The following is a 10,723-nucleotide window of genomic DNA, read 5'->3' as shown; positions in this document are numbered from 1 at the left end:
CTCGCCGTCAAAAGACGTGAAAGTCGAGAGAGTAGCCAGCAAGAACAACGTCATAGTAACACTGGAGAATGTTGCTGAGATTCTTGTCAATGTTGTGCCGATAACCAAGGAAGATGATAGAATTCACAACTATCAAGTGCCTAATGATGATTGCTTTGCTCACTTGGAAGTTCAGTTTAGATTCTTCAGTTTGTCCCCGAAAGTTGACGGTGTTCTTGGAAAGACTTACAGGCCGGATTTCGAAAACCCGGCGAAGCCAGGTGTGGCGATGCCGGTCGTTGGCGGAGAAGACAGTTACAAGACAACGTCATTGCTTTCTCATGATTGTGCTTCTTGTTTGTTCTCTCAAGAAAGCTCTTCTGAGAGAGATCCTTCTACTAAAATGATTACCGAATTGGACACACTTGATTGCACCAAGTTTTCTTATGGATTGGGAATCGTTTGCAAGAAATGAATACCAGAAAGAAAATTAAAAGGCAATGGTTTATTAGGTGAATATACTTGAAACCTTGCTTGAAAAATAAGGGCACAGCCATAAATAATAACGCTATTTCTTTGTTATTGTAATTTGTATGCTTTGTTGTTTGATAATTTGAAGTTAAACATTGTGTTACTCTTTCGTTTATGTGATTCAATTGAGCCTTTTAAAAATAAATTAAATTATTAAATTCTATAGACTATAGCGTCGCTTCTCTGTCGATTTCTTCTTAATTTTCTGGGCAAATTACAATTATTTATCTTGAGGTTTGGTAAAATTTACTATTACTGTTTTCTTTTTTTTTTAATAACTATAACAACTTTTTTTAGATATTCCTGAAATTGCTGGATGTTCACGAAGAGAGAAGTTTAAATCCTGCTTAAATATAGTTTTTTTTTTAAATATACATAAAAAAACAAGACTTATAAAGTTGTTTCAACATGTGAGCAACGAAAGGTAATTGTTAGTTAAAAAAACGATAATATATTCTTAAGAAGGAAGCTGTTGAGATACATAGAAAACCCAAATAGTATAAATAAAAAAAAAAAGATAAAGTTAAGAAGAAGCAGACAAAGATGTAAACTGATTTGAAAATTTTTATTATTTGAATAATTATATATTATGAAATATTTTTTTCTAAGTCTTTTCAGACTAAGATAATCACCATAAAGAGGAAAGAAAAGCTTGTTGGGGAAGAGAAGCTCGTTGGCGAGTGAGAGAGGTGGCAGCAGTGAGGCGACGAGACTGTGTGTGAGAGGAATAATATTATGAGGCTGGCTTTGTGTCGAGAGGACTTGAATATGGTTGAAAAATTAGTTTTTTTTTTAATAGAAATACTCTATTTTTCTTTAAAAAAATTATATTGAAGAAATAAATAAGCGCATAATTATTTCAGTATAGCTAAAAAAGGGACTGATTTAGCAACTAGTTAGTTTATAATATTATTTTCAGTTAGTCACAAATTCAATTCTATAGAACGATTGATTTAACAACCAGTTGTTTTAAAACAGATTTTATAGTGGGTCACTGAATCGGTCGATAATTTAACCCTTAGTAATTATTTTAATTATCGACCTTAGTAATTATTTTTTTAGTTATTTTTATGTTACTTACAAAATCAATCGTTAAATTAAAAATAGCAACTAATTTTGTAATCAACAAACTCTAAAGACTAATTTTTTTATTTTGATTGTTAATTCGGTCGCTAAGTCAAAAAAGAGTTATCGATTTTAGTGACTAAATTTATTCTAATCCTAAAAAAAATTTTATCGGTCATCAACTCGTTATGATATTAGTAACAATTTTGTCAGTTGATAAAATTATTCGCTGAGCAAAATTAGCAGCCAACTTTATTTTGGTCCTAGAAAAAATCTATAGGTTGTCAAATTGGTTGCTATTAGTAATAGATTGTTTTGCCTTTAAAATCAATTTCTATTGTAGTAATTTCTTATAGTGAATCTAGTTCTTAACCAAGTTGAAAATTTTATTATTTGAATAGTGTTATGAGATATTCTTTTCGTAATTCTCTTGGGACTAAGATGAATAAAAACCTTATTGATCTAACAATTATTAGATATTATTGTCTCAAATCTTCTTATGTTTAGTTTGACTCCGATCGAACACACTAATTTAATAACTTTAATTATTCTTAACACATTCTCAAATATCACAATGGCTTAGATCAACCAATAATGTCATCTAAAAGCTTTAGAAATTCTTATCTCAATACTTCGTGCAAGCTATGTTTGATCATTAATGGATTAAATTGGTCAAAGTCCAAATTGAGCCATAATCGATGATTAACACTACATGAAAAATATTGAATATCGTCGAAATTTTTATCGAATTTAACATTGCATATTAATAGTAGTTTTATCGGTGAATTTGACATTAGATTTGTTAAATTAAAACGTTACCGGCGAATTTGCTTTACTGATGATGAATTCGCTAATAATAATTAAAAAATGGCACAAATTTACTCGGCAGATTTATCTGTCGATAAGCTTAATTAGTGGAACGTTGTGTTTTGGTCATGCACAATGCTTTACCTTAAAATTATCCGCCAGTAAATTTAATGATAAACGTGCCGTAAATTATTCACCAATAGTGTTGGCCACCACCAACAGTGTCTAAAGACTACATGGACTCATTTGGGGTTCTTGCTTCACGTTGGTCTCTTTGTCGTTGCCGTTTTCGTTCCTCTTACCGCTGCTACTGCCATTGCACCCTGTGTCGCCAGAACTACCTCCTTCCTCCCTCCTAGTAGCTTGTCCTCCTCCTTTTAGATAGGTTGTCCTCCTCTCTTTTTCTATTATTTTCTTGCAATTTATTAAAAAAGAAAAACCTAATGCATCCCTATCGATTGGTTATCTTCGTCTTCACTTTGCTATCCATGCTGTCACTATGTCATGGTGTTGTTCACATCTTTCTCTCAAGTCTCTTAGATATGACAAAATTTTTTCTCAAATTTAACTTAGTAGTGATTTAATTTTGTTGAATTGTTGAAATAACAAAACTAGTTCTTGTATTTCAAGCAAAATTCAGTAGATGAAATTGAATTTTATTGTGTCTATACTCTTTTTTTTCTGTTTAGTCATCGTACAGTTTTCAAATCTTTAAATGTTATTATTTTTTGCTGCATTTGAACTCCCTAGAGGATGTTGATTTATGCATGTTTTGTTCTGCTTTTTAACATGGAAAAAGGATGGTTTTGTGATGTTATTATGCCACTATTTACTACGCAAAGCGCAGCAATGAATCAAAAATATATTTTGCATGTGTTGAACTAATTAGAGATTTTTTACTTCAGTAACTATCTTTTTTTTAGTATTTTATTGAATAAAAAAAAGAATGGTTGAAGATAATAAGAGTGCTCGTGTGATGTTTGTTTATGTGTCTCTTATTTCTTTTTAGTATGATGTTTTAATAGCTTTGTTACTTTTTAGTAATATAGCTTTGTTTGTTTGTTTTAATTATGATAGTTCACTTTTCTCATTACTATATATATTCACCTCTGCATTTACTAAATCCCTCATTTTTCTTTTTATGCTCTGTGTTGGTCTGTTTTTAGAAAAACAATAGTAGCAAAAGAAATGTGTTTCTTCAACAAGGTGTGTGCTTCCACGTGATCCTTATTACAGCACCACTAATAAAATCTATTTTACTTTGTTCTGTCACTAACAATGTGTTTTTAGTTTTAGTAAATACTGTTATTTTTTTTTTTATTTTTTTTTTTTGGTTTCCCACGGTATCCCCCAACCCGGCAGGTCAAGGACTAATCCGCCGCGGTACTGAGCTCCATTTAAGGGTTTGCCGTTGGCCAATGGGTTGCTGCATGCACAAGGCGGGATTCGAACCCCCGACACTTGCTTAAGCGGACTAGTGAGCTAACCACTAGACCAACCCAACTTGGTTATCATAATTGATATTAATGTTATTCATTTATTTTGAAATGTTTCAACATTCATTCATATTAGTAGTGACTAAACCCGGACCAAAAAAAAAAAACAGATGAAATCTTTGAGCTTCTCTAATCTGTGTCTCTTAAAAAATTTTGAGCTTAACTAGTTTATTTAGTTGTATCTAAAAAGATTTTGAGCTTAATTAGTTTACTTAGTTGTATGTATATATGTGATTGGTAGCTTCTTACTATATGTTGACAAATTTCTTACTATTATCTTATATGAAGTAAATGTTCACTCTGGTCCTAACCATTTAACCGATTGACTAAGCATCTCTCAATAATTAAAAAATACTCAAGCAGTTTTCATCCACACAAAAAAAATGGTCTTTGTGCTCCTTGTAACCAGTTGGAAAACGGTGAAGTGGTAACATGTAAGTTGTAACACCCTAACTTTTAGCACCTCATGTTCACACTAAAAGTTCAAGCGCTACTTACTTCTATTCTTTTGATTATATACTATGTTTATTAAATATTGAGCCTTCACGTGTGCAAACAGATAATTTAATTAAGAAAACGAAAAGGTTTTACTTTTAATCACTTAATCACATAGATATATATATTCACATAGCATTATATCCATAGACTTATTTCAAGATTTTCAAAAAGAAATCCTACCCCTCTAAAAATTAAAAACAATAAACGACAAGAAAAAAAATAATTTCTAACAACTTAACTCATAAGCATCATCTTCTATGCTCCTGTAGCCCCGCACTAAACCTTCGCAATTGTAGATGAAAGGGGTGGAAATAGGGGTAAGAACTGGAGAGTTCTTAGTAAATCCAAACCTTTTTAAATAGCTTTTTGAAACAAGTCTCAGACTTTTATAGAAATTTCGGCAGCACCTCCCTTAAAACTTGGACGTTGCCACCCGGTTCGAGTCCCAACTAAACCGTTCCTCAATCCCTTTCAACAATCCAAAATCTAAAAATTAATTCAAACGGGTCCCAACTAAACCGTTCCTCAATCCCTTTCAACAATCCAAAATCTAAAAATTAATTCAAACTCAAGCTAAATCCAACAGTCGCCTCATTTGCATATCTCAAGGAAACCATTTCAAAATCAATTCATTATTAGCCGATAAAACTCATTTCGAAAGCTTCAAACAAACAGTTTAGCAACAATCATATATCAAAAAACAAAATCATTTAAAACAAACCAGGCTGAATTTTAAATAGTATTCTATTTTTCACATTATCAAAAAAGTCAACTCAACTCGATTCAATCCCTAACGGATTAAACTCAAATTTCAAATCTTTAAAGAATCAACTTCAAAAACATTCCGTTTTACAAAGCCGCACAACAATTCAGCCAAACAAACATTCATAATCATTCGAGACAATCAAACAATACATAAGGCTGATACAATCACCAAATACACATTGTCTCACATCAGTATCCATATGTAATAATTCCAATATATAAAATGTAGCTTTCGAAAAGCTCTCCTACTTCAAAACGCAAATCCATAACCCAAACGACTCACCGAGACCTTTCCGCCTCAACCCGAAACCAAAGGCAGCCTCAAAGCACAGCCCCACACATTTTTGCAGCAACATAAACAGCTCTAAATTACAACAAACAACCTCAGTTACTAAATTCCAAGAACATTTATATCGTAAAGGCTTTAATACACGTCTGGGTCACTAAGGCAGGGCTTTCGAAACATAATTACATACTGAAATAACAAAATGAAGCAGCTGCGATTCCGGACCGACCCGACAATAGCTCCGGTAGTGGCCAGAAGCTCCGGTGGGTCAACTATAATAACCACGCAGCATCAAAACCTTTTCGAAATTCAAAAGGACAGAAACCACAATTTAAAACACTTACTGGCAGAGCGCTCTCCGGCGGCAGAGGCAGCCTCAGCTCCAACTACCCGTAACAGCACAATAGCTCTAACCGTGACATACCATAACCCGACCTCAGCTCTACGTTATCAAAACCTTAGGTTCCTACCCAAATATAACAAGGTGCAGATTTTCAAGGGTTCTAGAATGTAAACGCTTACCGCAACGAGAAATAAGAACGGAGCAGTTCAGGATAGGCCCATCGCATCGCTCCTCCTATCCGCAGGCTGCCTCCCCCCGGCGCGTCACAACGGCGACGGCGGACTTGGTTTCACGGTGGCTGGGCACGGCTTGAACGGCACCCCGGAGTTGGCAGCAGTGACGGCGCTAACCCAGCACCAACATCCACCACCGTCACCACCTCCCTCTCCGGTCAGATCCAACGGCCGTAACTCAGCCGCAGCAACGATGAAACGGCAGCAAGAGGATCAGCCCCAACCCGCGACGCCATTTCCTCCTCCCTTCATGCTTGACGGCGGCAGATCTAGCAGGAAAGGGACCCTCGGCGCGGCGGTGAGGCGCGACGCTGGCACAGTCCTTTCCCTCTCCTCCCCTTCTTCCTCCACGCCCTCTTCTCTCTTCCTTTGCGTGACAGCCCTCAAGGCGTGAATGACGGCGCGGCAAGATGGGATGGCGGTGTTGAGCTGGACAGCGGCGGTAGTGAGGCCACAGCCATCATCGCCCCTCCTCTCTTCCCCACTCTCTCTCTCTGTTCTGCTACTATGGCTGTGTATAGGTTTGAGGAAGGGGGAAGTGTTTGTGTTGCTGCTGCTGAGAGCAAGGAAAGGTTGGTGTGTGGCTGAAGGAACCGGTCATTGGGTTAGGTTTTCAAGATTAAGGTTTTATTTTAAAAAAATTAAGGTTAGAGGCATTTTAGTAATTTTAAATAAAAATAGAGACAATATAGTAATTAGAAATAAATTCTAATCAAACAATAGTAATGTATAAAATATTGTTTGTTCATCAATTTTACAATTTATTTTTAATAAAATGTTCAAATATAATAATTAAAAATAATATGATTAAATTCTTTATTTTCCCAAAACAGTAATATCAATATTTTAAAACATTAATTATTTAGTCCAAATCATATAAAATTCCTATTATTTCATAATTGTCAATTTTATAATTTAAATATAGAAAATAATCTAATATTTTAAAATTGGATAATAAGTTTCAATTTATTTTAAATTCAATTAATCGAAACTAGCTTTAGTCTTTCCTAAAAAAAGAAATTTTTGAAATTAAAGCTACAAAAATACTGAATTTGAAATTAGCTCGTGATAGTCTTTTTTCAATAATTCTGGGTTTTACATTCTACCCACCTTATAAAAATTTTCGCCCTCGAAAATTGATACAAAATGAAAGAAATCTCATAACAGTTCACTCTTGAACACATTTAAGGAAGAAGCAAAAATATCTCAACATATAAACTTATATATGGTTTTCAAATACTTGGATTATCGTATGCATAAGGATACAAAAGTAGGAGTATGGTTGGAACGCAAACATTACAAGACAGGCTCAATGCAAAAGGTGATTGATAAACCTCTATTTTATTGTTTATATTGTGTTTAATTGAGTGGTTTTTATCAAATTCTTGCCCACTTATTCATATGATTTGCATGATTTTACAATTCCTTCCCAAACTTATTCCATGGTTGAAAACCTGCTTCCGAGAGATCTTTTAATTATGTATTTTAATTCTCCTTTATACCATTCGATGTCGTAATCCGTGTGTTAAGTGTTTCAGGCTTCATAGGGCATGAATGACTTAGAGAATGGAGAGGAAGCTTGCAAAAAGGGAAGGAGCACAAGAAATAAAGGAGACAACCAGCGAACGGCGACGCGCACGCATGGCTAACGCTTGCGCGCGATTTGGAGAAATTCCCAGCGACGCGTACGCGTGCTTGACGCGTACGTATGGATTGGAGTTTGCGCAAACGATGCGAGCGCGTGCGCGTCTGGAGAGGAAAATCGTCAAACGACGCGTACGTGTGACCGACGTGTACGCGTGACATACGCGATCTGCAGAAAATTCAAGAAACACTGGAACATTTTTTGGCTGCGTTTTGACCCAGTTTTCGGTCCAGAAACACAGAATAAAGCCAGGGAACATGCAGAGACTCAAATCATACTGATCATTCATTCATAGTTCATAATTTTAGTTTTTAGATGTAGTTTTAGAGAGAGAGAGAGAGAGGCTCTCTCCTCTCTCTTAGGATTTAGGATTAGGATTCCTCTTAAAGGATTTAAGATTTTTTCTTCTCAATTTCCAAATTTAATGTTCCTTTTATTTATTTTTCCAAAATAATTTATGAACTTTGCCATGTTAGATTAGATTTCTTTTATTAATGCAATTTGAGGTATTTCAGATTTGATTTTTTTTCTTATTTTATTTATGAATGCTTTTAAGTTAATTTAGATTTATTTTCCCCTTTTGACTTTGGTTGAGTAATTAGTAACACTTGAGTTATCAAACTCAGCTGTTGATTGAAATTGGAATTCTTTGCTGATTAATTTGTACTCCAATAACTCTAGTCTTTCCATAGGGGTTGACTAGGACTTGAGGATCAAATTAATTAGTGTGCTTAACTTTCTTTTATTTAGTAAGGGCTAACTAAAGTGGGAGCAGAGTCCAATTCCCATCACGCCTGATAAGGATAACTAGGATAGGACTTCAATATCTTATACCTTGCCAAGAGATTTTATAATTATTAATTTATTTTCCTTGTCATTTAAAATAACCTGTTTCTTATTTTAAAAACCCAAAATTATACTATTTTCTTTAACCAATAATAAATCACACCTACCTGAAATTCCTTGAGAAGACGACCCGAGGTTTGAATACTTTAGTTTATAAATTTTATTGGGTTTTGTTACTTGTGACAACCAAACTTTTGTACGAAAGGATTCTTGTTAGTTTAGAAACTATACTTGTAACGAGAATTTATTGTGAATTCTTTACTAGCAGAAATCTAATCGTCAAAATGGTGCCGTTGCCGGGGAATTGCAAACGTGTGCCTTATTATTGGTTATTGTAAATATTTTCTTTTTATTTGTTTTTATTTTTATTTTCCTTTACTACTATGAATTCTCACCCCTTTGGCTATGAGTCTGGTTACAACTATATTGCAGAAAGAGGAGATTACAATGAGAACATGCATCAAGGATGGAACAATCAAAGATGGGATGAGCCACAAGGATTTAATCAACCCTCATGACAACAACCACCTCCAATGGACTATCAACAACCATTCTGTGATGCATATCAAGGCAATGGCTATGGTGAGCACTCTTTTGATTATTAACAACCACCACCATATACCTATGAACCCCCCTCAACATGACTTTGGACCACCATACTCATAAGCCCCTTTCTGCCATTCACCTCCATATGACCCTAACCCTCAACCATCATACCAACCACCTTGTGAGCCATATGAACCATATATAGAACCACCCCAATTCCAACCCAATTACTCCCAAGAACCATCACCTCAATATTCACCATCTCCATATCCATCAATCCAAGAGCACTATGATCCTACTTATAATAGCCGAGCACAACAAGAATCAAGGGATCATCTTAAGGAAACAGTGGAAAAACTTCATGCAACCCTTCGCTAACTGGATCAAGTGATAAATCGATTACCTTCCCGACGTTCGGACATTCAAGGAACCCCCATGGCTTCATGTGGAGAATCTACTGAAGAACGTGGCATGAAGGAGAAGTTAGAAACTCCAGTGGACAGTGAGCAGCACGATTTTGTATTGGAACAATTGGAAGAAGCTACGCCTGCCATTGAAGAGGAAGAAGTGGTTGAAGACTTAGGAGATGCAGAACTTCCATGGGAAACTCAAGTCATAGAGCCTCATTCTAAGACGTTTGCAATTGATGTTGAGGAGGGTGTACAACCTCCAAGGCATATCATGGTTGAAGACTTTGAAGGGGATGATCAAGAGATGGATTCAATCATTGATGAATTCTTATCTACATTTGAATTCTCTCCCATTGGACTTGACATGGAGATTAAAGAAGAAAAAGCACAACCTCCTATGCCCTTGGTGAATAATGAAGAAGAGATTGAATTGGAAGAAAGCTACCAAGAGGAAGAGGTTGAATTTAAAGAAGCTTGCAAAAAGGTAAAAGTTGTCAGAGAAGAGCACAAGGGAGTGGAGCTTACAAGATCATTAGAAACACCTCTCCCAAAGCCATTACCGTCCAATACAACATTCAAGTGGGTAAAATTCTTATCCTTAACCTTTACTTTCCCACTTGAATATGGGCTACTAGAGACGGATGGTCAACTTAGAGCTCTTTGTGGCTTTAAGAGTAAGAGGGAGATGGTTAGTGGTAGGAGTCGTCATGCAAGATTCAATATGGTGGAAAGCTCAAAGTTTAAATGCAAAGGTTGGTGTAGAGCCCGATTGAATGAGTCTAGGAAGTTGTTTGGACGCTAATCCCTGAAATCACTTAACACACATATCACGGCATCTAATGGTAATAAAAGAGGATTAATATTAACAAATATAAGACCAAAGAAGCATGTTTTTAATCATAGCACAAAATCCGGAAGGAAAACGTAAACTCATGCAAATAGTATGAATAAGTGGGTAAAGAGTTGATAAAAACCACTCAATTGAGCATAAGATAAACCATAAAATAGTGGTTTATCAGACGCTCCAGTGAGAATTCAAATCACTTGTCACCTGGTTGGAACAGTGATGATCAACAAGAAGACGGGTGCAAAAGCAAAGTTTGGGACCCCATAATTCATTCTAGCAATCAACACTCTTGGGGCCTTGTCACTTGCTTTAACTTGCTTGAAGGCTCTTTGCGCCTAGTTTGGGATCCCGAAGGCCATTGGAGTTACAAACATTGGTGGAGATTCTTGGATGAGTTCAAGCATAAGACACCATGATAGGGAGCTC

The 10,723-nt window shown here is 35.5% G+C and overlaps 1 protein-coding gene across 1 annotated transcript in view; it reads left to right on the top strand.

Moving 5' to 3' along the window:
• LOC107469562 (uncharacterized) overlaps positions 1–635 on the top strand; it is a gene marked incomplete in the record, with an annotated part of 4,433 nt that extends 3,798 nt beyond the window's left edge. The window contains 1 exon segment of the mRNA XM_016088934.3: positions 1–635. Within this exon segment, the coding sequence (XP_015944420.1) occupies positions 1–454 (454 nt within the window).
• Between the last annotated feature and the right edge of the window lie 10,088 nt (positions 636–10,723).

Source organism: Arachis duranensis, chromosome 10, assembly GCF_000817695.3.
Source record: "Arachis duranensis cultivar V14167 chromosome 10, aradu.V14167.gnm2.J7QH, whole genome shotgun sequence".
In the NCBI taxonomy this organism is placed as follows: Eukaryota; Viridiplantae; Streptophyta; class Magnoliopsida; order Fabales; family Fabaceae; genus Arachis; species Arachis duranensis.
Note: the sequence above shows the minus strand (reverse complement) of the source record. Positions and strands in the feature narration are given on the sequence as shown.